Here is a 27011-nt window from a genome sequence, read left to right on the forward strand (position 1 = left end):
AATGCAAAGTGAGATCTGTCTAAATATGCCAGTCAAGGAACATAACAACCTTTAAAGACAGGTGTCTTTTTGATTCAGGAATCTGTCTGAGGCACTCTGTTTTACATGCAGTAAACTTTTCCATGCACACTAAATTTTTCCTGCACATTTACCCATTTATATTTGCACTGAAAATATGCAATAAACTTGTACTTTCAGGTTTACTGGTTAAAAAAACCTGTTAACTGTCCAATCAAGTCTTTCAACTATTACAAGCATAGATATCCACTGGTGTAAAAAAAAGTTGTTGTTGTTGTTGTAGGGTTTAACACCATTTTTCAGCACATGATAGGCTATATGTGGCGGCCAGTATTAATGGTGGAGGAAGAACCGGGAAAACCCTGGAAAGAACCACCGACCCACGAGAAGCTACTGGCAAGCTTTCTCACATACCCACATTGGCTGAATCCGAGACTCAAACCCACAGAGACAGAGGTGAGGTGGCAGTGATCCATAACGGAGAGCGCTTTAGACCACTTGGCCACTTGAGGCCCCATAAAAAAAAGTTGTCTGCTTGATGATTCACACTAATTATGTGCTCTAGCTGTTTATATGCAGTGAAAATTCATATATTATGGACAAAAAGTGATCTGTCCACGTTACACACCATCTTACTACATAGCGCACATATAGGAATTAGTTTTGGGGACATGTGGATGTGTCCTTAACATACAGAAGTTCTTTATATGGATGTGACATCTGTGTGCATGTCTCTTATATCAAAATGTCCATTGTGCATAAATGTCCTTTATAGGAAAGTGTCTTGTATATGGTGGTGTCTTTTGGGGCAGATTCCTTTGATATTTATGTTTTGTATCTTCTGTGGATAGATGTCCTTTTCATGGAAAACTCTTTAAGGGGAGTGTCTTGTATATGGTGGTGTCTTTTGGGGCAGATTCCTTTGATTTTTGTATGTTTTGTATCTTCTGTGGACAGATGTCCTTTTCATGGAAATGTCCATTATGGACAAATGTCTTTTATAAGGAAATGTCCTCTGTAGAATATATTCCTTACAAAAACTAATCTTTAAGGTAACTGTCCTTTATATAAAGATGTCCTTTGTGGACACATGTCTTGCATAAAGATATGTCCTTTAGTACATGTATCTGTTATATGATGGACCTGTATGGTCAACTGTTATGCAGAGGTGTCCTTATGCACAGATGTCAATTGTATGAACGTGTAGATCCAATCTATTGGGCTAACTGAGATGAAGAACAAATGATAAAATATTTAACCTTTCACTAAACAGTATTGACATAAATCTGCAGTCAGGTTATGCTCAACCATACTGTGCTGTTTGCTTTAAATCATGAATACAATAGCATAGTGTGTCTGCACATAGTGTGCTGATCTCTGTCTACACTATTCAGAGATATACTTTCTTTCACTGCAGACCTTCAATAGATTTTAACATTTTATAACTGTACAGCAAATAATAACAAGGCCAAAATATGACAAACTTTTATGACTTCTTCTTTTCCTGTATGATTTCTTAGTAATTAGGATAAATTCAATTTTTTTTCTTCTTCTGGAGATGGAAATTGATGTTTTCAACAAAAGATGTATGAGCTAATGCTGCATACTTGCTAGGCCAGAAATTAAGACTGGTTGTAACATGAACTCCAAATATTTAATTAAATGTTGTAAAAAACCATAAACCAGCACTCTCTGTTATCACCATTGCAATGGTGACCTAATGCTAAGATGTCTGTTCAAAAATCTAAGTCTCTCTAAATAAGAAATTTATTATGACTCAGTACTAAATACTAAGAGATTAAAAATGGCAACATAGACTTGAATGATCTGATATCTTTTTTCTTATTACTTATTATAATTGTTCAAATCATAAAATAAACTGAAGGTCTTAACAAAGCAAACTAAAGGTGCAAATTACACACAAGAAAGCATGGTCATCTGTGAGGATAAGACAGCAAAAAAAATAAACTGCAACTTTTTAATACCATGTGGAATTACTTATGTAGTGAAGGCAGATCAATTTTACACCTGATAAAAACAGAAAAAGACAATCTTTCAAGCAGACTTAAAGTTCATGGCTTAAGGCCTGACAGGCACTTGCTGTCCTCAGATAGGGAGTAAATGTAATATCTCAGTTAGTACAGCATGAGACTCCTAATCCACGGAACATCGGTTTGATAACAACTTGGACCAACACAGGTCAGATGCCTCAAGGGAAAAGGCAATTTCTTCAGCATGATATAGCCAATAATGTATTGAAAGTTCCATTAAAATCTACCAACCAATCAGCCCCAAAATTTAATTGTACAGCTTTATTAATTCATAACTCACTTTTATGCGATTTTACTTTTTGGTTGTGGATACATCTCAAAAGTCACACTAAGACCTTGTTACTGGTTGATGATGTGATTGGGCCACTACGTTGATAAAAATGGTCCTTATTGTCAACAGTAACAATGCTTAAAAATGGTAAACCACAATCTAACAGAGTGGAACTTACTAAAAAACTGTTAATTGCTATATATCACTTTATTAACATTTTTATCAGACTTTCTTTTCCTGAATATGAGTACATTTGAACATGCAAACACTCAGGACAAGACTGTGAACAAGGAACAATAAGGTGTGTGTGTGTTTGATTTGATTTTTTAACACAGCTTTAAAAAAAATTCAGTCGTATTGCTATGATGTCTGCAGTGTGACAGTTTATAGTAATGTCTAGCACTGGGGTATCATGCAATAGACATGTAACATGATGTCCCACCCAGTCACATTATTCTGACACCAGGCCAACCAGTACTAACACTAACCCCTTTATGTTGAGCACCCAGCGAGACAGCAGTTAGTACCATTTGTATAAGTTTTTAGTACGACTCGGCCAGGGTTCAAACATGCAACCTCCTTCATCCAAGGCAGATGCTCTAACCACCACGCCATCATAGCGATCTATCATATAAGGTAAGTCTACTTCTGTAATATCAACGATTACTGCACAGCTGGAAATGACAAGATCATTACATCATGACATCATTTTTTATGCAAGTGTACAGTAGCATTATGAGCTCTTGGATAGACTGGCCATAAAATGGCATGTTGGCAACTTCCTGATAACGGAAATGAAAAATTTATATCTAACTTTAATAACTGCAATGATAGTCTTGTGAAAGAGTATGATAAAGTAAACTGAAAGTACACAAGACCTTTGGAAATCTTTCATAATTTACAAGCCACCATAAATCTGCCAGGCAGGATTACTGTTGCTGAAACTGATGTGATCTCAATAACTGTGATACGGAATAATATCACTCACCAACATATGACCTCTGTTATTCATTTATTCTATCCATCGACAACTTACCTCGTACAATAGGAAATTCAATTTCTTCTATTTATCTTTATGCAGATGACACTATGCTATCTGAGTCAAGTAAAAACCAAAACTGTACTCAAAAATAATTTACAAAATGTTCTTAACAGACTTAAAGTATAGTGCAAGGAAAACAGTATAATTATAAATACAGAAAAAAGCAAAATCCCCACTAGTTACAACAAAACAAAAACAAGCAAGGCTAGAGAGTAATAAACTCCAAGTTCTGTTTTACAATGTGAACCTTCATATGACATATTGCTGGTGTATTCATAGATAACAATCTAACTTGGTCTATACACATTAAACATTTTTGAAAAAAGGTTCATTCTTATTTTTGGCCACGTAAGAAAATCAAAACACAGATTCCTTTTCAGTATAGTATCATTCTTTATAACTGTTATATTCAATCATATCTGGACTATTGCAATGTAATTTGGGGTAATACCTCTAATTCAAACATAATAACACTTTTAAGACTCCAAAAGAGGGCATGCCATTTAATTCTAGATCAATTTACAACATGCAATGAATATTATAAACAATTTACTAATACATGAAAGAAGATCTCTAAAAAAAAGGCCAAATTTATGTATAAAGTGTCCAGAAAAGCCATTCCTGTCAACCTACGCAATATCTTTCACCAAAGAGATACAGAAAATTTAAGGTTTGTTGAGATTAAAACTTGCCAAAGAATGAATTATTAAAAAGAGCTTTTAATATAATGTAAACTGGTATGGAACAACATTCCCAGTGCCATAAGGCAGGCTCCTAGCATTTCTTCTTTTCATAATCAGTGTTTCAAATAGATGAAATTTTAAGGTATTTTAACAGTTCCAGTAATATGAACATCTCCCGCATTTCTCTCATTATGCATCTTTTTCACAGTTTTAATTTTTCAAGACAGGATAATATTTTATATATGTTTATGTTTTTTCACAGATGCTGGAACATATGTTCTGGGCTTGAAAGTTTGATTTTAAGAATTATTTCATTCTTTGGGTCAGCGCTATTAAAAACTGTAGGGACTTTATATACAGCTAAATATGATGTTCGAAATATTCGCTAACACTCCAAATGTGTTTTCACATAGTTTGACATGTGTTTTTTTTCACCATAAACAGGAGTTCAAAGTATAAATTACCTCAGCAAGCTTGGAAGCTCCCTTGTCTCCTATTTGATTATTGGCCAGGGACAAAGAAAGCAATGTTCTATTCATCCGCAAACCCTGTACAAAACATTTTTAAAAATATTACAAATATGGTGGTAATATAGATTTTATAATGGCATAATGGTTTTTAAAGTAAAACACCACTAAAATCAAGACACTTGGGGTTACAATTTTGGCCACTTGTCTGAGGAAGACATTATAATGAGGGCTGACCAACTTTATAAATTAATTATTGGGACTTACAAATAATGTATTCTTTCATTATAAGGCACCCCATTATAAGGTAGTCCTTTAATTTGGAAGATATAATAATGGACCCGCATTTCAATATATTTTAACATTATGTATAAAATACCTCATTATAAAGCAACTTCAGTTACAAAACAATTCACTGTCATGGCTTCCATGACTAGTGTTATAGTGAGGGAATAACATTTATGCAGGCAGTCTAGAGACGATGCCTGGTATCAAGGAAAACTTAAGGGAAGACATTCACACAAGTAAACAATATAGGATTTCATGATCCCAGTCTTACATATAAAGCCATGAATCAATCTGATATGGACAGGTGAAAGGAAATAGTTCCATTGTTAAGTCCTGGAAATGATCATTATTGAAGAATAGAGAAGAACAAAGAGGTATTAATAGAATAAATTACTAGTCTTCAATTACAAACATACATACCGCTTTACAATATATCCAAAATATCCTTGCAATGAAATACAACTAACCCCTGACTTATGTAACAGTTGCATACCAAGAGTGGTTGTGTAACTATGAAATTGTATAACTCAAAAGTTTTGGTTGCAGTGCCTTTAATTTTTCATTTAAAAATCCATGATTCAATTATCTTGAATACCTTTAATTTCAGCCATTTACAAATCCTAATTTTGTTAAGACAAATAATTTCATTATTTTTTAGTCTTCACAAAAATAAGTTAAATTAAAAATAATTAAAATAAATTAATGCAAAATTCAGGCAAGTCAGCAAATACCTGTATGGTAAAACTAGCTGCATATACCTGTGCTATTTCAGTAGCTCCTTTATCAGATATCTTATTGTTGCTGAGATTGAGGGATAGCAGCTTGACATTTGACTTCTTTGTGCTACCAAGGCAACGACCAATCATTGATGCTCCTTCATCTGTTATCCCACAATGCCTCAGGGAAAGATTCACAATTCTACAAAATTAACCAACAAAGTATGTGATATTATTGACAATTATTTTCTATTTTTTAACTGATCTGAGTATTCTTTTATGGCAGAAACAACATACAACACACATAATAACTGTATACTAAATTTAACAAGAGGCCCTAGTGGGCCTGATATTGCTCGCCTGGGTAGTTGAAATAAGTCAGCCTGTGAATGCAAAGTTTCCATGCATATATGAACTGTAGATGGGAAGAAAAGTTTGGAGCACATAGTTGCTGCACTATCTATTAATCTTTGAGTCATTTATCTTTCTTTTTTGTTTATAATTGGGTAGGATTTGAACCCACCTTTTAGTCATGCTAACCACTGAGCCAATGTGGCTCTCAGTGTAGAAGCTAGTAGTGCATGGCTGACTGTGAAGATTACTGACCGATGGTTCACAATGACCTAAACTTTTCATCAAGTTATGCAGTTCTGAACTAAAGTTACTCTGCAATTAACATTATTTTCTTATTAGACTTACTATGACTGTACTGTCTGACCTCTAAACTCCAGAATCTATAGGCTGTTTTGTTACACACTGTGTAAGTCACCCACAATGTTTGGTCAAAGAGCTTACTCTAGAATAAAAGTTATTCTGCAAACTCATTTTTCTTTGAGCCATAATGACCCTGACCTTTGAATTTTAAGGCTCCAAAAATCAACAGACCTGTCTACAAACTATGTTTAAGGTACATGGTCTAGAACTGAAGTTATTATGCACCCAAAAAAATATTATTTTAGTCAAAGTCATCCACAAAGGCAGTCCAGGTCTATGACTTATAACTTAAGTCAATGTGCAGAAGCCATTTTAATTATTTCAGTCAATGACCTCAACCTCTGATACATAATAAATGACTTCTTTTTTTGCCCAACATATGCAATTCATCCACAAATGTTGGTGAATGTACATGGCTGAGGACTGACAGTTTCTTGTAGAAACCATTATATTTCTTTCAGTGAGTGACCTTGACCATCAACATTTTGACCTCCAAATCAATACACTTTTTCCTTACCCCAAGTCTAAACTATCCACAATGTTAGGTCCTGGTCTATGATGTAAAACATATGATACTGTGCAGAAACCATTTATCTTGAAAACAAAGTCATATGGACAGTGTTCTTTTGCATACCAGGGCCCAGCAACGTGGAATGAATTGCCCACAGAACTTAGACACAAAGACACAGTGATCACATTCAAAAGGGCTCTCAAAACTCACTTATTTTGCCTGCAAGAACAAACTTAAAGACCTAATAATGTTTCCTACCTGAAATATTCTCAGCATGTTTTTTTTTGTTTTTTTAACGTTTTTCTAATTTCGTGTTGTTTGTTTTTGTAAAATATTGTTATGTTTCTTATCTTATAGGTGTTGTCTAATGTTGTAAAGCGCTTAGAGCTTCTAAAGATTAGGCGCTATACAAAGTCCTCATTATTATTATCTTTCTTCAATTATAGTGAACTTGACCTTTGACCCCTCCATAAAAAACAACAGGTTTATTCCTTACCCAAAGTGAAAGTGTGTGCTGGCATGTGATATGGAACAAAGTTACTGTGTAGAAACCAGGTTTCTTCTTTCCGTCATTGACCTTGACCCTTGACTCTTATAGCAAAAACTCAAATTGCTTCTCTCTTACCCAAAGTGCAAACTATCCACAAAGTTTGATGAAAGTACATGCTGTAGAAGAACTAAAATCATGCAGAAATGGAAAAGTTAATGGACAAATGGACAGACAGACAGTCATACAATGGACAAATGGACAGACAAGTCATACAGTGGACAAATGGACAGACAGATAGACAGTCATGCTGGGTTAAAGCATATCATACTCTTCGAAAATCTTATTATAGATTCATGCAACATAATGTGTCAAAACTCAGTAGACACAACTATTACTTGATGGTTGATTAAACGGATTCATGCAAATTGTGTCAAAACTCAGTAGATACGACTATTACTTGAAGGTTAATTAAATGGATTCATGCAACACAATGTGTCAAAACACAGTAGATATGACTATTACTTGATGGTTAATTAAATGGATTCATGCAACATAATGTATCAAAACTCAGTAGATATGACTATTACTTGATGGTTGATTAAATGGATTCATGCAACATAATGTGTCAGAACTTGTGTCACGAAATTGTGTAGGAGTTATATCAATATGTATATTGTCAAAAATGTGCTCGGGTTTTCATTTCCACGTACAGCGTCACCCGAGGGTGGTATATTTTTTCGGTTTAGTTATTTCAAAATCCTGAGCAAAACTCAGACCATGCTGCACGAACAAATTGCCTGCAGCGGGGAAAACCTAAGTACCTAGTTGCGCATATCTGTCACAGCTAGTGTACATATCGAGCAAATTCTCTATAACCAAATCATATTACACCGAGTCTTGTCAGGAAGCTTACCCCTTTACAGAAGCTAATCTCCAGCTGTAGAGGTAACGAAATTTTCTTTATTACTATTCGTTTATATGACTGAATTGTTTTCATACTTTAGATGTTTTAGAACCTTAATTAATGTTTCAAAAAGACTTGTATCTGCAAACATATTCATTGAATGCAGTAGCTAATGAGCAGGAAACATATATTTATTCTAAATTCTACGGAGAGTCAATACCTAGGTTATACAACGCCATATTAGAAATACTTTAGTCTGGTTCGAGTTAGCTATTTGTTGTAACTGAACAGACAAATTGATATTTAATTATACACTGTTTGCATTAAACGATTAATGTAATGGGTAATGAATTCATGTGCATGCATGCGCTACATATATCAATGCAGAAGTACTTAACCGTGTCATATGTACTACACAGTTTAGTTGTTATCATTTTAGCTGCCTAAATGCCATGCCATGTATATGGTTTGATGTTGAGTAACCAGCTGTAGAGCTGCTTTATACATGCCTGCCATGGCTTATACATCGTTTGATGTGGAGTCACAGAACTCTGTGGGGTTTCGTGTGACGTATACACTGTGTTTTGGTGACGTTGGATTGGAAGAGTGGACTGGTTTTCTCAATGCGAGGGACCAAGTATTCGCGACCATCGGGTCTCTGATGTGAGGGATCCTTCAGCAGACTGAGAGAAGCGGACCATGCGTGGGTGCTTCTCTGGCCATTTACTAGAGCGCATGGAACCGGAGTTAACATCTTGGTCATCAAATGGGCGCCACGATAGTTATAGTGTTCCATGTTATTTCCACAATTGCATTTCATAATTTCATTAATTCCTATTCCTATTGCTATATCGTCATGTGAACGATCGATAGGTTCATAAATTCATTAATTCCTATCGTTATATGAGCGATCAATAGGTTCATAATTTCATTCATTCCTATTGTTATATCGTTATGTGAACGATCAATAGGTTCATAATTTCATTTATTCCTATCACTATATCGTTATATGAACGATCAATAGGTTCATAATTTCATTCATTCTTATTGTTATATTGTTATGTGAACGATCGATAGGTTCATAATTTCATTCATTCCTATCGTTATGTGAACGATTGATAGGTTCATAATTTCATTCATTCCTATTGCTATATCGTTATGTGAACGATTGATAAGTTCGTAATTTCATTCGTTCCTATTGCTATATCGTTATGTGAACGATTGATAGGTTCATAATTTACACTGCTTTTCAATATCGTTTTATGAACGATACGTTCAAATTTACCTGCTTTTCTAAATCGTTATTTGAACGATACATTCATAATTACATTCTTTTCTAAATCGTTATTTGAACGATACATTCATAATTATATTCTTTTCTAAATCGTTATTTGAAAGATACATTCATAATTACATTCTTTTCTAAATCATTATTTGATGGTACATTCAAAATTACATTCTTTTCTAAATCGTTATTTGAATGATACATTCAAGACTCTTTATATTGGGGTGTAGTTTATAAATTTAGTATCTTTATACATGTTTTTAATAAAGAATATCACATCAAGTAGATAAGAGATCTTGTGCTTCTAATTTTAATCAACCATCAAGTAATAGTACTATCTAATAGTTTTTGACACATTATGTTGCATGAATCCATTTAATCAACCATCGAGTAATAGTTGTATCTACTGAGTTTTGACATGTTGCATGAATCCATTTAATTAACCATCAAGTAATAGTCATATCTACTGAGTTTTGACATGCATGAATCCATTTAATCAACAATCAAGTAATAGTCATATCTACTGAGTTTTGACACATTATGTTGCATGAATCCATTTAATTAACCATCAAGTAATAGTCATATCTACTGAGTTTTGACACATTATGTTGCATGAATCCATTTAATCAACCATCAAGTTGTCACAGGATGAAGCCGGGTTGCGACTGGATTAGGGAAGACACCAAAAGCAACTGCGTTTACACAGATGTTTATTTATAAACACAATTTAAATATAAACAAATCTGACACCATTATAAACAAAAAGATAAGGAAAATTATAAAGTTCCTAACATGGAACTATCATCAACAAATAACTCAATGAGAGAAAAACTCAACATTAATTTAACGAATGGAATTTCAAAACCCTTCATACAGATTTAGCTCTGTGTATATTTAACACTTGAATTGTCCCTGGTTAATTTCAAATATTCAAATACGATAGCACTGTATCAGATACTTGCTGTGAGATCCAAATTACTTACGGGCTTTCATCTTGTATCAGTTCATACCACATCTCTTCCTTGGAGGCATTTGCATCTAAAATTACAGTCCTGTGAAGGAAAATCACAAACAATTACAAAGTAGCTCATCTGTCATAAACTCTGCTCAACATTTCAAGTGAAAAAACAAACAAAAAAACAACTGGTTTGTAAATACTGCCGTGAATTGAAATATGCAGTTATTTTAGCTGGAGCCAGGTAATGTTTTAGGATGAAGAGGCCTGCTTACACTGCACACAAATTTGAAAGTGTTACAATTTTACAACTGAAAAAGCTGCTTTCTTTTTCTCTGGATAATTCATGATCATTAGTAATTTCCCATATTCAGAGCATAAATAGCTTAAGTGTTCAAATTTTTTGGCAATATCACATTGCCTTCATCAGCGACTAGGACTGATTGTTGTTGTTGTTCTAGGGTTTAACGCCATTTTTCAGCACAAGATAGGCTATACATGGCGGCCAGTATAACTGGTGGAGGAAGAACCATGGAAAACCCAGGGAAGAACCACCGACCCACTAGAAGCTGCTGGCAGGCTTTCCCACATACCCACACTAGCCAAGCCTTGGACTCGAACCCACGCAGACAGAGGTGAGATGGCAGTGATCAGGAATGGTGAGAGCTTTAGACCATTCGGCCACTAGGGGCCCCTACTAGGACTGATCATGTGACCTATAATGGGTTTGCACAAGACTGATGCACCATTGTGTACATTGTAATGGACAAGTGCATCTTCTCTAGTGAGACTGGCCAGACTGTACCTCTGGCAGAGACTCGGATGTAAACTTGTGACAGTATAACCATCTTTTCCTAAAGTGCTCATACCTCATCTCCTAAGTGTTAAGATCAACAATAATGAGGTCTGCAAAAAATAAAATCTAAGCAATGATCTCCTAAGAAATGCTACAAATACTTGTGGTAGATATAAGGAGAGTATGAATGACAACAAGTCACTGTGATAAGACTGAGTTGATGAGATGACTCCTAAGAAATGCAACAAATACTTGTGGTAGATATAAGAAGAGTATGAATGACAACAAGTCACTGTGATAAGACTGAGTTGATGAGATGACTCCTAAGAAATGCAACAAATACTTGTGGTAGATATAAGGAGAGTATGAATGACAACAAGTCACTGTGATAAGACTGAGTTGATGAGATGATGTACAATATTTTAATATTTAAAAATGTAAATTTGTCCAAATAGATGTAAATGTTTGTCCAATTACATACTAAAATTCAGATCAATAAAAATACTCTTTTAAAGTCAGTTGTTGTTGTAGGGTTTAATGCCATTTTTCAGCACACGATAGGCTATACATGGCAGCCAGTATTAATGGTGGAGGCAGAACCCGGGAAAACCCCCGGAAAGAACCACTGACCCACAAGAAGCTACTGGCAACGATTAACAATTTAACAAACAATTTCTCACATACCCATATTGGCTGAATCTGAGACTCGAACTGACGCAGACAGAGGTGAGATGGCAATGATCCGTAATGGAGAGCGCTTTAGACCACTCGGCCACTCAGGGCCCCCTTTTAAAGTCAGTACTCCTGACTATTTTTTTACAAATCACCTGATCTGTCCTAAGCTGACCACTCAGCTATAATTGATAGCATAAGGTGTTTTCCTTCTTTATTGGAAAATAAAAAAAATCTCTGAACTTTTGAGACTGCAACATAACTGTCACACAAATAGACTGACAGAGACCTATCAGTCTTTGAAGTGTGACACATTCCACTTTAATGTTCATTTCAGCATTAAATTTAATTTGGCTTATTCACAGACAATTACCAAACTGATGTTAATTGCTAGGCTGTAACTGAAGATGTTCAACATGACATTCCAAGTCAGATGGCTTTGTGTAAAAACTGATAAATGACACCTTTCCATTCTGGGATCTGAAATTAACATCCTCTTTTGATGATAATTTTTGTCAATTTCTTAAAACTGTGTTGATCATGACTACAAGTCTTGATTACTGATGTCAAATACAGAACACATTCTCTAGGCCCTATTACAACAAATGCCATTACTACTTAAGAACTAAGCACATGCTTCATATTTCGGTGTTAATTCGGTGTATTTGCTGTCCTTTTATTTATTCTGAATAGCAGTAGTTGCTATCTCATCAGATTCCTTAATTTTTGTCGTAACAATGAGATAAATTTATGTCATTCAAAAGGAGCTGAACGCCATGCCTTTGTCAAGTCAGTGCCTTAGATAGTTCAGATGTTGTCGAAATAAAGTAAATAATACAGTGTCTAGATCAAGATGTCAAATTAGCAGGCTATGCTGTTTAAAAGAGAAGCCATGCATAGTTTCTAAACACACATGCAATGAACATACAAAAGTCATTTTACATAATGTTATTTATTGGTCAAAATACATATAAGATGATTCTTCCTTTGATACTTGATTCTAAATCACAATGACCCTATCAGTCTTTCCATGGATGGTCTTCATGCAAATGTTAGTCACTAAATTTATGTCTCCCAACCCCTCCTGCAGGGGAGGTTCACACTGAGTTACAGTGGTGATTTGCTAGGTACCAACCTTTCCAACAAGGTGTTTAATTGCAAGGCATGAAGGGGACTAACTGCCCAGCTGCAATGGGTGGAGAACAAAAGAATTGGATGAGTTGTACCGTAGATCAAAATTTTTTCTGCACAGTTTGAATTTAACACCATGTCCTCACAGTGAACATCCAGTTTTAGAAGCAACAAAATATTTAGTGGAATTTTAAAACATTAAGCCAGTTCAATTTACTTCAAACTGTATCTATTGCTAGGCCATATTTTTAAGGTACTTAAATCTCTATATGTCAACATAGGTGTAGTTGTAGGAAACTTATTGGTCGGAACAGGGACAAGGCAAAATTTCAGAATTCATGCTTCTTTTTAAGTATATTTGCTAGTTCTCATACTGGATATCACTGAGACCTAAAAATGTAATAAAATAATCAGCTACACTGAAAAAGAATTCTATACTGGATCAAAAGAGACGAAAGAAGTCCCAGTTTTTGGTGGTTTTCATGAAAATTATTAAGCCTTAAGTAGTCAACATATTTTTACATGTCAGGAAAAGACATTTTTTAAAACTGGAGTGTAACCACTCGAACCCAAATTAAAGATACCTTTCACTAACCACCTGTACTGCTAACAGTTTGAGAAATACCATATATGCATGCTTATAAGTCAATGTATTTACTAAACATTTGATTCATGCAGAGTAGGGGTCATCATATAGATCTTATAAACATGACATACAAAACAAAATTGATAAATCAAAGGATGATGTTAGAAATTAGATGCTTGCAGTACACACAAATACTGCCAATTCAAATATCTGTATGTTTTTATGCCACCATTCCCATTCAGAATGTGTAGGTGGTATGCAAACGCTGTTCATCCATTTCATTACAGTACTTAAATTACACAATACTTGTTTTCTACAGTTATTTGGATTTTAGGCATTTGAAAATATTATGGGTAAATTATATACTACCTGCTGCCAAGCGAAATGTCAATCAATGTTGTTTACTGTCATTGTTTACAAGCAAGTATATTGTTTCCACTTTCATGCAAGTCCTAATAACCTGGATATGTACTGATGTTTCTGATTTGATGTTCAATGCATTAAAAGTTTTGATTCAATTTGTATTTTCCTCTTCCATAACTTAGATTTGATTCTTCTGAAATGATATTTCCAAAGTTTTCTGCCAGTGCACATTGCCCAATAAACCCTTGGAAAAGAGACCAATTCATGAATGTACTTACAGAGGTTTTTGACATTGAGGAAGAAAAGAGGCTAATTCATGAATGTACTTACAGAGGTTTTTGACACTGAGGAAGAAAAGAGGCCAATTCATGCATGTACTTACAGAGGTTTTTGACACTGAGGAAGAAAAGAGGCCAATTCATGAATGTACTTACAGAGGTTTTTGACACTGAGGAAGAAAAGAGGCCAATTCATGAATGTACTTACAGAGGTTTTTGACACTGAGAAAGAAAAGAAGCCAATTTATGAATGTACTTACAGAGGTTTTTGACACTGAGGAAAAAAGAGGCCAATTCATGAATGTACTTACCTGAGGTTTTTAACTTGTGGAAGAAAAGAGGCCAATTCAAACATGCATAAGCTTACTTGAGAGTTTAACACTGAGGAAGATATTAGTCCAGTTCAAGCATGCATGTACTTACATGAGGTTTGTAACTGTGGAAGAAACGAGGTCAAATCATATATGAACAGTTACTAAGTCTTGATAATGAGTAAGATATTTAGAGGCAAAGCCATACATGTACTTACTTGAGATTTGGACACTGAGGAAGAAAGGAGGCCAAAGTGTGAATTGTGTTTCCCATCAGCCCTGTATTCCAGAAGCTGTGAATAAAATGGAGGCAAATTAATGGAAAGATATGGATACTGTATACAATACAGTTAATATGACATACTAATGTATGATACTGTATAAGCTACAGATAATGTGATTTAAAAGTATATATATATATATATATATATATATATATATATATATATATATATATATATATATATATATATATATATATATATCTGACAAAATTTAATGTTTAAAATATACCAGACCTTTTGCAGCTGCATGCAATGGTCAATTTTCATAATCAATACACATAACTATGGTTAACAACTCAAAATAAATCAGAACTTTCTGCAATATATATATATATATATATATATATATATATATATATATATATATATATATATATATATACACATGTGTGCTTTGCTGAATTTATTTTTAAATGACTTATTAACTATTTGCTGTATATCACTGGATAATAATGCACATGCAAAATGGTACACTCAATTAAAAATAAGTTATAAGTATGTGAGCATTTAATTTGACCACTATCATATAGTAACTTTCATCAGTGTAGATGAACTTGGGTCTTAAATAGTGAAGCAGTTAATAAACAAAAATAGTTGAAAATACAAAAGTCACCAAAGAGTGAAAATCACATCAAAGTGACTTAGGTTTGTATGGTCAAGTAATGAAATGAATGTATACAGTTATTATCATGAGTGTATGAGAAATAGGGTCAAAGATATTGTGGGTGCAACAAACTTACAAACACACAAACCTACAAACACTCAAACATATGGGCAAAACACTATATTCCCTCAACAAATTTGTTGGTGAGGGTATAATAACAATATGTATGACTAAAGGGAAAATTAAAATTGAATCACAGGCTAACTGCAAGTGCCTCACAACATCAATATGAAATACATCATAATACATATATATATACATATATATATATATATATATATATATATATATATATATATATATATATATATATATAGATAGATAGATATATATATATATATAGTTTTAACAATATACTGTGAGAAACCCAAACTATGCATATATGTGTAAGTCATATAACTTACTTGATAGTATGTAACTTTTCAAGTAAAGGTAAACACTGTCGTAGTGTGCCCATCATGGTATCATCTATCTTCCAACCTGAAAATATCAATGCAGGGAACATTATAGCTATTGGTACATCACAAAGGACCTCACTAATTACAATGTAGGGAACATTATAGCTATTGGTACTTCACAAAGGACCTCACTAATTACAATGTAGGGAACATTATAGCTATTGATGCATCACAAAGGACCTCACTAATATCAGTGCAGGGAACATTACAGCTATTGGTACATCACAAAGGACCTCACTAATATCAGTGCAGGGAACATTATAGCTATTGGTACATCACAAAGGACCTCACTAATTACAATGTAGGGAACATTATAGCTATTGGTACATCACAATGGACCTCACTAATATCAGTGCAGGGAACATTATAGCTATTGGTACATCACAAAGGACCTCACTCACTAATTACAATGTAGGGAACATTATAGCTATTGATACATCACAATGGACCTCACTAATATCAGTGCAGGGAACATTATAGCTATTGGTACATCACAAAGGACCTCACTAATTACAATGTAGGGAACATTATAGCTATTGGTACATCACAAAGGACCTCACTAATTACAATCTGCTCTGCAGAGTCTTAAACTGAAGCTCTTGTGTTGGGAAATAAAATCAGAAGAATGAGCATTTAGAGGCATGCATTAACTACACTGATTTAGAGGCATGAATTAACTACACTGATTTAGAGGCATGAATTAACTACGCTGATTTAGAGGCATGAATTAACTATGCTGATTTAGAGGCATGAATTAACTATGCTGATTTAGAGGCATGCATTAACTACGCTGATTTAAAGGCATGCATTAACTATGCTGATTTAGAGGCATGAATTAACTACGCTGATTTAGAGGCATGCATTAACTATGCTGATTTAGAGGCATGAATTAACTACACTGATTTAGAGGCATGCATTAACTACACTGATTTAGAGGCATGCATTAACTACGCTGATTTAGAGGCAAGCATTAACTACACTGATTTAGAGGTCTGCATTAACTACGCTGATTTAGAGGCATGCATTAACTACGCTGATTTAGAGGCATGAATTAACTACACTGATTTAGAGGCATGAATTAACTACGCTGATTTAGAGGCATGCATTAACTACACTGATTTAGAGGCATGCATTAACTACACTGATTTAGAGGCATGCATTAACTACGCTGATTTAGAGGCATGAATTAACTACACTGATTTAGAGGCATGCATTAACTACACTGATTTAGAGGCATGCATTAACTATGCTGATTTAGAGGCATGCATTAACTACACTGATTTAGAGGCATGAATTAACTACACTGATTTAGAGGCATGCATTAACTACACTGATTTAGAGGCATGCATTACCTACACTGATTTAGAGGCATGCATTAACTATGCTGATTTAGAGGCATGAATTAACTACACTGATTTAGAGGCATGCATTAACTACGCTGATTTAGAGGCATGAATTAACTACACTGATTTAGAGGCATGAATTAACTACGCTGATTTAGAGGCATGCATTAACTACGCTGAATGATGATGTGGAATGCTGGAAATCCATCTCATCAATATAAGACTGCAGGTCAAATTTGGTTGAAATCAAACAATGCCTGGGAAAGCAATGCTAGAAACTAAAGTCAGGAGGACAAACGATCAAGGGTGGTAATCCAAGGTCATTACTCCCAGAATGCCTGTATAGTTTGTGAAATGGTAGAAATGAAACTAATTCAGTGTCTTATTAAATTATAAGGGCATACTAAAAAGTTTGGTTTAAATTAAAAACCCTTAGACACGTTATACTGGAGAGATCAAAGTTGGGATTTTGGAAATTCAAGGGCTATAACTCCTCTAAATGTCACTATGGAACAATGAAAACCAATAAATTCAAGCTCTCATCAGTATAAATCTACATGACAAATGGTCGAAAATCAACAATCCTTCATAACATAGTGCTGCAAAACCCAAAGTTGGAGATGGCTGATCATGGAGCATAGCTCCTGTCAATAATAATGTTGAATGCTGGAAATTTACCTCATTCAGGGTCTGATTAATATAAGGATAAACCAAATTTTACTGAAATCAAACAAATTTTGTTAAAGATATGCAAAGGAAACCTAGTCAGATGGATGGGCAACCTGAGGGGGAATATCTCCTGTAAAATTACCTCATAGAATGAACTCATTCATTGTCACATCAATATTCCATCACTGACTCAAATAACAGGACACTAAAAAATAATTATTTCTCTCTGTCTGGACAGTGAAATGATGAAAATAATCAATTTTTGGCATGGGGTCCAGAAAATTAATATCCTTATCCTCAAGACTGTGTATCAATGAGGCCAGCAAGTACAACGTCAAAGTAGGTAATCAAGTTTACATTATATACAGGTAAAGCCCTTTATAACGTGATTCATTATAATGTGATTCCACTTAGAACACGATGGCTGCATGGCTCCCATTTTTTAATTTAAGGTGACCTCTCTTTTTAACATCCTAAATGCATGCTCTCTGAAAAGCAGATTATTTGTATCCCAAGCAGATTATATGATCAAGAGGTTAGTTAAAACTGATGACATTGAAATTTCAATGTACATTTTCAATGGGGAAGTTTTTCAAAAATATTTTGTTAATGCGATAGTGCATATATCATAATGTTATTCTTTGGCCCCCAAGCATCACGTTATAATGGGTTTTACCTGTACTTGCTTGCCAATATAAAGCACATGCATAATAATATTTCAAAGTTCTTTTACAAATGAAGAATTCCGGTTGCATTTACAGTGTTTGTATCTTTCTTTTCATTTGCAACACTATGACTGCCTAATCATCATCTACATGGTATGGTGAAATGTTTGGGTGGAAACTTGGTCTATAAATACAGCTTCAGTCTAATATTAACTTTTTCATAACATTAAGAATATCTTTTACTGTATCACCAAAATAACATGCATTTATTCCTATTATCTTATCTCTGAAAATTGGAAAGATCATTCATATATTGCTTCAAAAAGGCTTGAAGTGATCTTGACTAAAACTCTACATATGGCAATCATAGCCCAAAATATATCATGGGGCCAAAATCACTTACACTGGATCAGGAAATTATATGCGGCAATACCATTATATGAACTCTGATTTTATGAATAAAGTCTAAACCAACTACATGTACATCCAAAATAAGGTTGCCAAAGGGAAATAAGTCATCGAATAAAACTACATGAACGTGTTGATGATGACTGCTTCATCAGAAGTAAATGTAAACCCATTTCAGTTTACTGGCAAACAGAAAACAGAGATAATAACCCACATACATATTAAACATTTTGTATCACACAAGTTAATTCGTTTTAGTAAGAACAGGAATTTATGTGCATGACTCCTGGACACCTCCCTTTGTTTGCTGTCCAGTGGCAAATATAAATGTAGCCTGCAACCACTTGTCGACTCAATGTAACACTGATGACCATTGGTTTTACAGTTATGGAAGTGATTCATTAACTCTGCTAACTGTCTCAAGATGAAAAGTGTTTTTCCTGTATCATTGCCTAAAACAAGTTCACAATTCACTTTGTTTACGGATCTGCTATTTTTTTGCTGCCTATTGACAATGCCTTCAGTTAATCCACATAATAATAAAGGTAATCAAAGTGGTTTCATGGCCTGTGGGCTGACTATTCAATTACAAGTTTTATTAGTGCAGTTAATTTACATTCCAAATTGAATTATTTTTCATCAGCTTTCAAAAACGTTTTTTGGTGTCAGCAAGCTTTTTGTACTATTTAAAATTAGTACAAATTTTGAAAATATGGAGTCCCAAAAGTTGGAGGGTTCAGCTATCTGGGTTAATTATGGTAGAACTGCTTTACAAATCTTGGATGAAATCAAGTGGCAGAAACAAAAGTTACGCGGAAAGCAATCAGGGGCCATAACTCCTTTAAATGATGATATCGAGGGTTGAAAATCAAACTCTTTCAGAGTCAAATCAATATAAAATCTGCATGCTAATTGGGCTCAGATCAACTTATTCCCACTAAAGTTACCCAACAGAAACCAAATTGTTGATGGTTGGAGAGATGGATGGATGGATAGCTAGATGGCTGTGAATACTACAGGACTCCGCCAACTTCATCAAGCAGAAACCTGTGTCTGTGGAGCCTTGAAGTTATATATGTAACATCTTGTTTGTTCATAAAGTTTAATAAGTTGGTAACTGCATTCATGGAGAAGAAAACATTTAGTAAATATGTCATATATTTCATCAAGCAATACTTATTATTTCTTTCTTATAAAACAATGTTTTTTCTCAGTTATACCAAATAACTCTTGTAAGTTCTCAGCTCTCTGCAGCAAGAATTTCTGCTTTCTGGATCTCCAGTTAACAGTTCTGGCCCATTTCAGAGATTGTACTACATTTTTCTACACATATATGTCAGACTTCATATTTTGATTTTTAAGAGATCTATACTGTGCATGACCACAAGGGGACTGTCGGCATCGGAGGAAGAACAATCACCAACCTTCACTTCACAGATGATATTGATAGTTTAGCAGGAGAAAAAAGAACTGGCTGACTTGGTTGAGCACATTGACACAACCTCCACAACATATGGTATGGAGATTAGCGCTGAAAAAACCAAACTGATGACAAACAACACCGATGGCATCAGTGCAGAAATAAAGGTCAATGGAGAGAAGCTGGAAAGAGTCACAAGCTTCAAGTACTTAGGATCAATTATCACAGATGAGGGCTCCAAACCAGAACTACTTTGCAGGATTGCCCAGACAACAGCAGCAATAACAAGGTTGAGACCAATAAGGAAAGTTACCAACATTGCTTTTGGTTCCAAAATAAGGCTGATGCGCTCAATTCTCATATCCATCTGTCTGTATGCTTGTGAAACATGGACGCTCACATCAGAGCTACAAAGAAGGATTCAAACCTTTGAAATGAGATGCTACCACAAGATCTTGGGCATCTCATACATTGACCATGTAACCAACGAAGAAGTCCACAACAGGATCCAACAAGCCATCAGATCCTATAAAGATCTCTTGACCACTGTAAAAAAGCATAAACTGAAGTGGTACGGTCATGTCTCAAGATCATCTGGAATGACAAAAACAATCTTGCAATGCATAGTACGAGGGTGCAGAAGAAGAGGCAGACAGAAAAGGAGGTGGGAAGACAACATTAAGGAGAGGACAGGCATGGGATCTGGAGATTCCCAAAGGGCACTAGAGAACAGGGAAAGCTGGAGAGAACTGGTTGTTAAGTCAACTGTGGTGCCCCAGTGACCTCTTGGGTTAAGGGTTTGATGATGATGATGATGATGATGATGATGATGATGACAACGACAATGATGATGATGATGATACTGTACATCTGTAAGAGCAGTTTGTTACAATTAAGAATTATGATTATTTACTCATTTGGAATGACACCTATATCAACCCTAAGCCAGAGTTTATATGCATCCACTCAAATGAAATTCAAAACCTTCTTCACGATTTCTAGGATTGCAAAAATACATTTTCAGGACCTCAAATACAGACAGTAAAAGTGAGAATCATATAAGGACTAACAAGCAAATAAGATGAGACACCAGAGATCGGAAATACAACTGAGCCAGATCAACCATATTCCAGGAGTTGTACAATAAAAAATGAGCCAAATTAAATTTAATGGGATACGAAGTGATTTTCAAGGACTTTAAAACTACAATGTCAATTTTTAAAGATTTCAAAGTCTTGAAAAGCTAACATCCAGTACCTTTCAAAGTTTCCAAGGAAGCATACAAACCCTACCCTAGCAACCCTTTGTTAAAAGGAAACTCCATGAATTGTTCATGTAAAATAATAATATACCTCAGAAGATAGTAGCACAACGAGTAGACCTGTAGTTGTTTTGGAGAAACAGATAACGGAAGTGCATTAGAAATGTATCACTGATTTATAAATCTTCTTCTGACTTTGAACAAGAACTTTTGGACTGGTTCATATTGATTTAGAGTAACAATGTATTTTAAAAATTATTTTAAAAAACATATAGACAGTGCCAATCAGTATGATAAATTTATTATTATTTCATTCTGTCTCCAAAAGACTAGCTTGCACTCTTGTTTGAATCACATATCATAGAAAAGCAAAGAATTATAAACTATAAAAGTGTGTTCATGAAACATGAACAAACCTCCACTGTAACCTTATTGCAAAGATTAACTGGACAGACAGACAAGAGTAACAACACATCAATGAGGTGCAAAAAAAACCTTATCAAAACTGACATAATTATCTGTTCAAGAAAAGCTTTAATTTGCATATTTACCTCGTATATAGATTTCAGAGACAGTGTCCGGTTTATCGGGGTTGTCCATTTCTACCTGGACTGTTGGCTTGAAATATTCAAACTTGTTTTCCTTCACAACGTATGTCTTGGGTGGAGCATCAGCATGCTCTGAACAGCAGAAAATACATTGATAGTTAATGCATTTTGTCAATAATTTGAGCATCAAACCAAACAATAACTGATTAAATGTAAGTACAGTTGCTAGAGTGGGAAGACGGCACAATTAAGTAGTGAAGAAAGGCTATAGCTTAACATGAACATGTTTTAATTTACTGTAAAACGCTTAACTCCAGAGCAGAAACTTGATGCACAGTAAACAGTCCACCCTTTCTGACTTCAAAACTGAATGGGAGGGGATTCTTTTTTTTAAAAATTCAATTTTATATGGATTGTATCTGTTCAACACTGTCGGAATATCAGGAAAATCTAAACAAGATATGTGGGGGGGGGGATATTCCATTTTTATGTGAGGTTGCATTATTTACACATGCAAATTGCTTAGTTTAGTTTACTGCCTATAAATGTTTACAAAACTACCAACCATTCAAACCAGGCATGGGCAACTTCCTCTAGGGCATTTAAACCAGGCATGGGCAACTTCCTCTAGGGCATGAGCCAGATATGGGATTCTTAAAGCCACACCTACGCTGTAAATTACTGGCTAAAACAAAAGTTACAGGGCAGATCTGACCTGCATACCATATATTGCCCACCCCTATGTAAATGAACATGCAATATGGTTTATCTGGTGTTTGCTGATGAGCACATCCTGATGTTGTTGTTGTTGTTGTTGTTGTAGGGTTTAATGCCATTTTTCAGCACAAAATAGGCTATACATGGCAGCCAGTATAACTAGTGGAGGAGGAACCCTGGAAAACCCCGGGAAGAATCACTGACCCACGAGAAGCTACTGGCAAGCTTTCTCACATACCCATGTTAATCAAACTTAAGACTTGAACCCATGCAGGCAGAGGTGAGATAGTAGTGATCCGGAACGGTGAGCACTTTAGACCACTCAGCCACTCGGGGCCCCTCCTGGTGGTGTGTTTGGTTTCATTAGCAGTATTATTTGTTCCTATACATATATGTAGCATTAAATTTATATTATTATCATAGTAATGCAATCTTAACTGCTGTATCATGTAGAGGTGTCAGCATTAGAAAATCCAGATACATGTAATTATAAAACAAATAGTGTCGAGTTGTGATCTGGATTACCTGATTTTGACAAAAAGATGTGATCTTGAAATCAAGATGATTCCATCTTTGTAACATATCTACCTAATTTCAGATAATTTAACAAAATGAAAAACAGGAAAGTGCTTCACATTTTAACCTTTGTAATATAAACTTCATCCTAAAACATGAACTAAATTACATATTAATCAGCTGATATATGCACCAATATTGGAATTTATGAATGAAGCATGTGAAACAACTGTCACTCATTTCTACTAAAATCACCGTAGTAATACAAACACTTCAGTGCAAGAGGGCAGTATACCCATTTATGTGGTTTGCAGTTATTGTGCAGTTCTCAAATTGTGCATGATTCAGAAGATTTTAACAGCTGAATGACTGAAAGTTTCTCTCCAGGCAAAAAGCAGCATGAAAGGTTCAAATGAGGACTTTTGCAAGTGAATGACAAAATTATTCTGAGCTATTTACAATGGGATTGGACAAACTATTGGGACATGACCATACGGATTTGCTTGCATGTCAAGTGAGGCTACAGCAAAGTTGTTCACGCTTATTCATTTGTAACAAGGAAAAAGCTCAGTTCCAGCCTCACTGAGTTTGGTAAACATTGCAGCCTTAGCTGTGTTATATTAAGGTGATTATAAACTTCACGGACTATTGATCTAAGTTTCTACAGCACATATTTTACAGTCACTGACTTTCAAAGTCATCAATGTGTGAAGGCTTTCTTTACAACACAAAATCAGTACAATATTGCTTGAAAAAAGTTCTAATTTTATGCCCTTCCCTTTCCTCTCAGTGTCATTACCATCCCTTTAGAGGTCATCCTCTCTACTAGTAAATTAGTATGGAGGCTTGTCTACTTTGTCTCTGATGAAGCTAGAAAATTGATTGTAGATAGATTTACATTTTCTCAAATGCAGATTCTAAAGAAAAGTGATGAAACTAAATGAATTACTTCAAAACAAGATTCCTAGATCTGTTATCAATGGGACGTGCACTGGAAAAGACCAAACTTTCTAAAGTCTGCTCCATGATGCATTAAACAGAGGAACTTGTGTGGGGAAAGTAATATCAGAAGATGGACATTCAGGGGCCATAACTCCTCTAAATGATGCAGAATGTTCATAACCCACCTTCTTCAAGAAATTAACAAGACAAACAACATGCCATGTACATATATGAAGCTGATTAGCATGGGCCATAACTATGTCCAAAAAGGGGAGGACAATACAAAACTCATAAAAGACATATCCAGGTCTTTCAAATTAATGATCACATCAGAATACATTACATGATTAATGGTTTTCAAGTTATACTGATTATAAGCAGCCTGACCGAAAAGGGCTTTAAAAGGTGTAGAACCCACAAACAGCATACCTAGGTGCAGGAGACAGTGTTCTTAACCAAAATATATTGAAATGGTTGTGGTTTTATTGGTTTCATGTAATTTTTCAGCACATGGCAGCCAGTATATCTGGTGGAGAAAGAGCCCAGGAAAATTCTGAGAAGATACTGCCATGATTTCTTACATAAGCCCAACATTTGAACCCAAGCTGACAGAGTTGAGATGGCAGTGATCAGTAAGATGGGAATAACTTTATTCAAAAGGGAATAGATAATATTAAACTCATAAAAGGCACATGACAAAATGTTCATAACAAATTGGATCACAATATGTTCAGTGGTTCTTGGTCTATATTGGTGAAGATATTAATTGTTAAGATCCATAACTCTAGCCAGAACGAAGTTGACAAGACAAAATGCATAAAAGCTCAGCTATGCTGGTTATAATGACCTGTTGTTACTGCAGAAGTGCTATGAAATGGATGGGAAATTGCAATAATGGCATTAAAATTGGAATTGAATATACCAACCTTTTTAAGGCACATATATGTGTAACATACAAGTCAAATGACATCAAACTACATGTGTAAGATTTTGTAGAGCTTTGGTGATTATAAGAGGTGTGAATGACAGGACAGATAGACTGTATGACAAAGTGGCAGATGGAGGGAAGAGGTGATTATTATAAATGTCTTGATGTGTGATCCTAATAAACAATTACCAATGAATTTTTGTCACAATGATGTATAATGACAAATTATAATTTACTGTATTCCTTAAAACTAGAAAATACATTTAAGACTTATTTCAACTTTGATGTAAGTAACAGTGATAACCGATTCAAAGTTATGGAATCATTTTAGACTTTTTACAAATTTTCATACAACTACCAATGTTATGAGAGTAAAGTTATAAAGGCAGGTCATAAATGATGTTTGCTGAACCCGAAGTTGAAAAATAACTCCATTACTTTCCAGACCATTCTTGAGAAGCCTTATGCCATGTCAGTTAAATGTAATGACTTCTGACTCAATTCTGAGAGGTCATATGACTTGGAGTTTAATTAATTTAAGACAATTAGAAAATTATCACACATTTCAACATAAAATTAATCTGAAAAAAAAATTGCTGACTCGTGTTATGAAGAACAAGCTGATGCTCAGATCATGCCTTCTTCATACATTTGCCTCTAGACTAATCCAAGTTGAAATTAACATACAAATAACAGAATTAATTAGCTTGCCATTACATGAAAGGAAACATTTAATAAATTTTACATTTTAAGTGCTTCTAACTTATATGAGTATGATCTGTTGCATTTACTACCACCTGATTGAAAGATATGTTTGTATAAACAATACTGAAGGATGTCTATCAACAACTACATTAATTAGATGTTAATAAACCACACAATACAAATGAAAAAGAACCCAAAATTCCAGAGTTAGTTAACAAACCAAAACAAACTTTCCATGGCTAACAAAACATTCAGAGTTTAAAAATAATGAATTATGTTAGATCAAATTAATGTAAATAATATACCAAATTAATGTTAAAGAAACTCAAACTTCAAATTTTGTTAAAGCAAACAGCATGTAGCAAGTGAAAATGAGACGGAGAAAGTCATAACGGCAGGCACAATCTCAATGTAACAAAAAGAGCGCTTAAGGTACTTGGGGTTTTTTTAAATCTTAAACTGCGAATTGAATTCTAGTTTATTATAACAACCATGTAACTGCATAGACATGGTTGTATTAAATCTAGAAACTGTACCATTACTTTGAGCAGGGATATAAATTCACAGACTTAAACTGGCGGTGAGTGAAAGTAAACTGAGATTTGTCGAATGTCTGCTATACCATAGAAATCATTGATGCTCTGAACTATGTATAAAAAGTGCAGCAAAGTTACTTATAATATACACAGAATATCAGACAAGGTCTTACAAATATATGACTTTTGTGCCGACATGGTAATGATATTTAGATTTTGTTTCCCACTGTAAAAACAATGTTTACCAATCAAAGAAATTTTGTTGACCAAAACACAGTTACAATATTTATGAGCTTACAAGGAACAGAAAACTAATTTCTGTCTCTAATGAATAGTTTGTAAGTTTGTCAGAACTCTTAATATGCTATGGAAGCCAAAAGAAGGTCTGACACTCACATAAAAATACAACATAAAA

The 27011-nt window shown here is 34.6% G+C and overlaps 1 protein-coding gene across 4 annotated transcripts in view; it reads right to left on the bottom strand.

The window, feature by feature from the left end:
• The window catches only part of LOC149782442 (leucine-rich repeat-containing protein 71-like), a 107709-nt gene that overhangs the window by 56121 nt on the left and 24577 nt on the right, over positions 1-27011 (bottom strand). For all 4 annotated transcript variants that reach the window (XM_089933847.1, XM_089933850.1, XM_089933848.1 and 1 more), the window contains exons 4-9: positions 22256-22384; positions 15885-15960; positions 14751-14825; positions 10424-10492; positions 5579-5738; positions 4530-4613 (exon numbers count right to left, since the gene is read on the bottom strand). In XM_089933847.1, coding sequence (XP_089789973.1) covers positions 4530-4613; positions 5579-5738; positions 10424-10492; positions 14751-14825; positions 15885-15960; positions 22256-22384 — 593 coding nt within the window. The remainder of the gene's footprint in view (positions 1-4529; positions 4614-5578; positions 5739-10423; positions 10493-14750; positions 14826-15884; positions 15961-22255; positions 22385-27011) is intronic.

The sequence above is a fragment of the Sinohyriopsis cumingii genome, chromosome 15 (assembly GCF_028554795.1).
Source record: "Sinohyriopsis cumingii isolate HCF-2022 chromosome 15, ASM2855479v2, whole genome shotgun sequence".
NCBI classification, from domain to species: Eukaryota; Metazoa; Mollusca; class Bivalvia; order Unionida; family Unionidae; genus Sinohyriopsis; species Sinohyriopsis cumingii.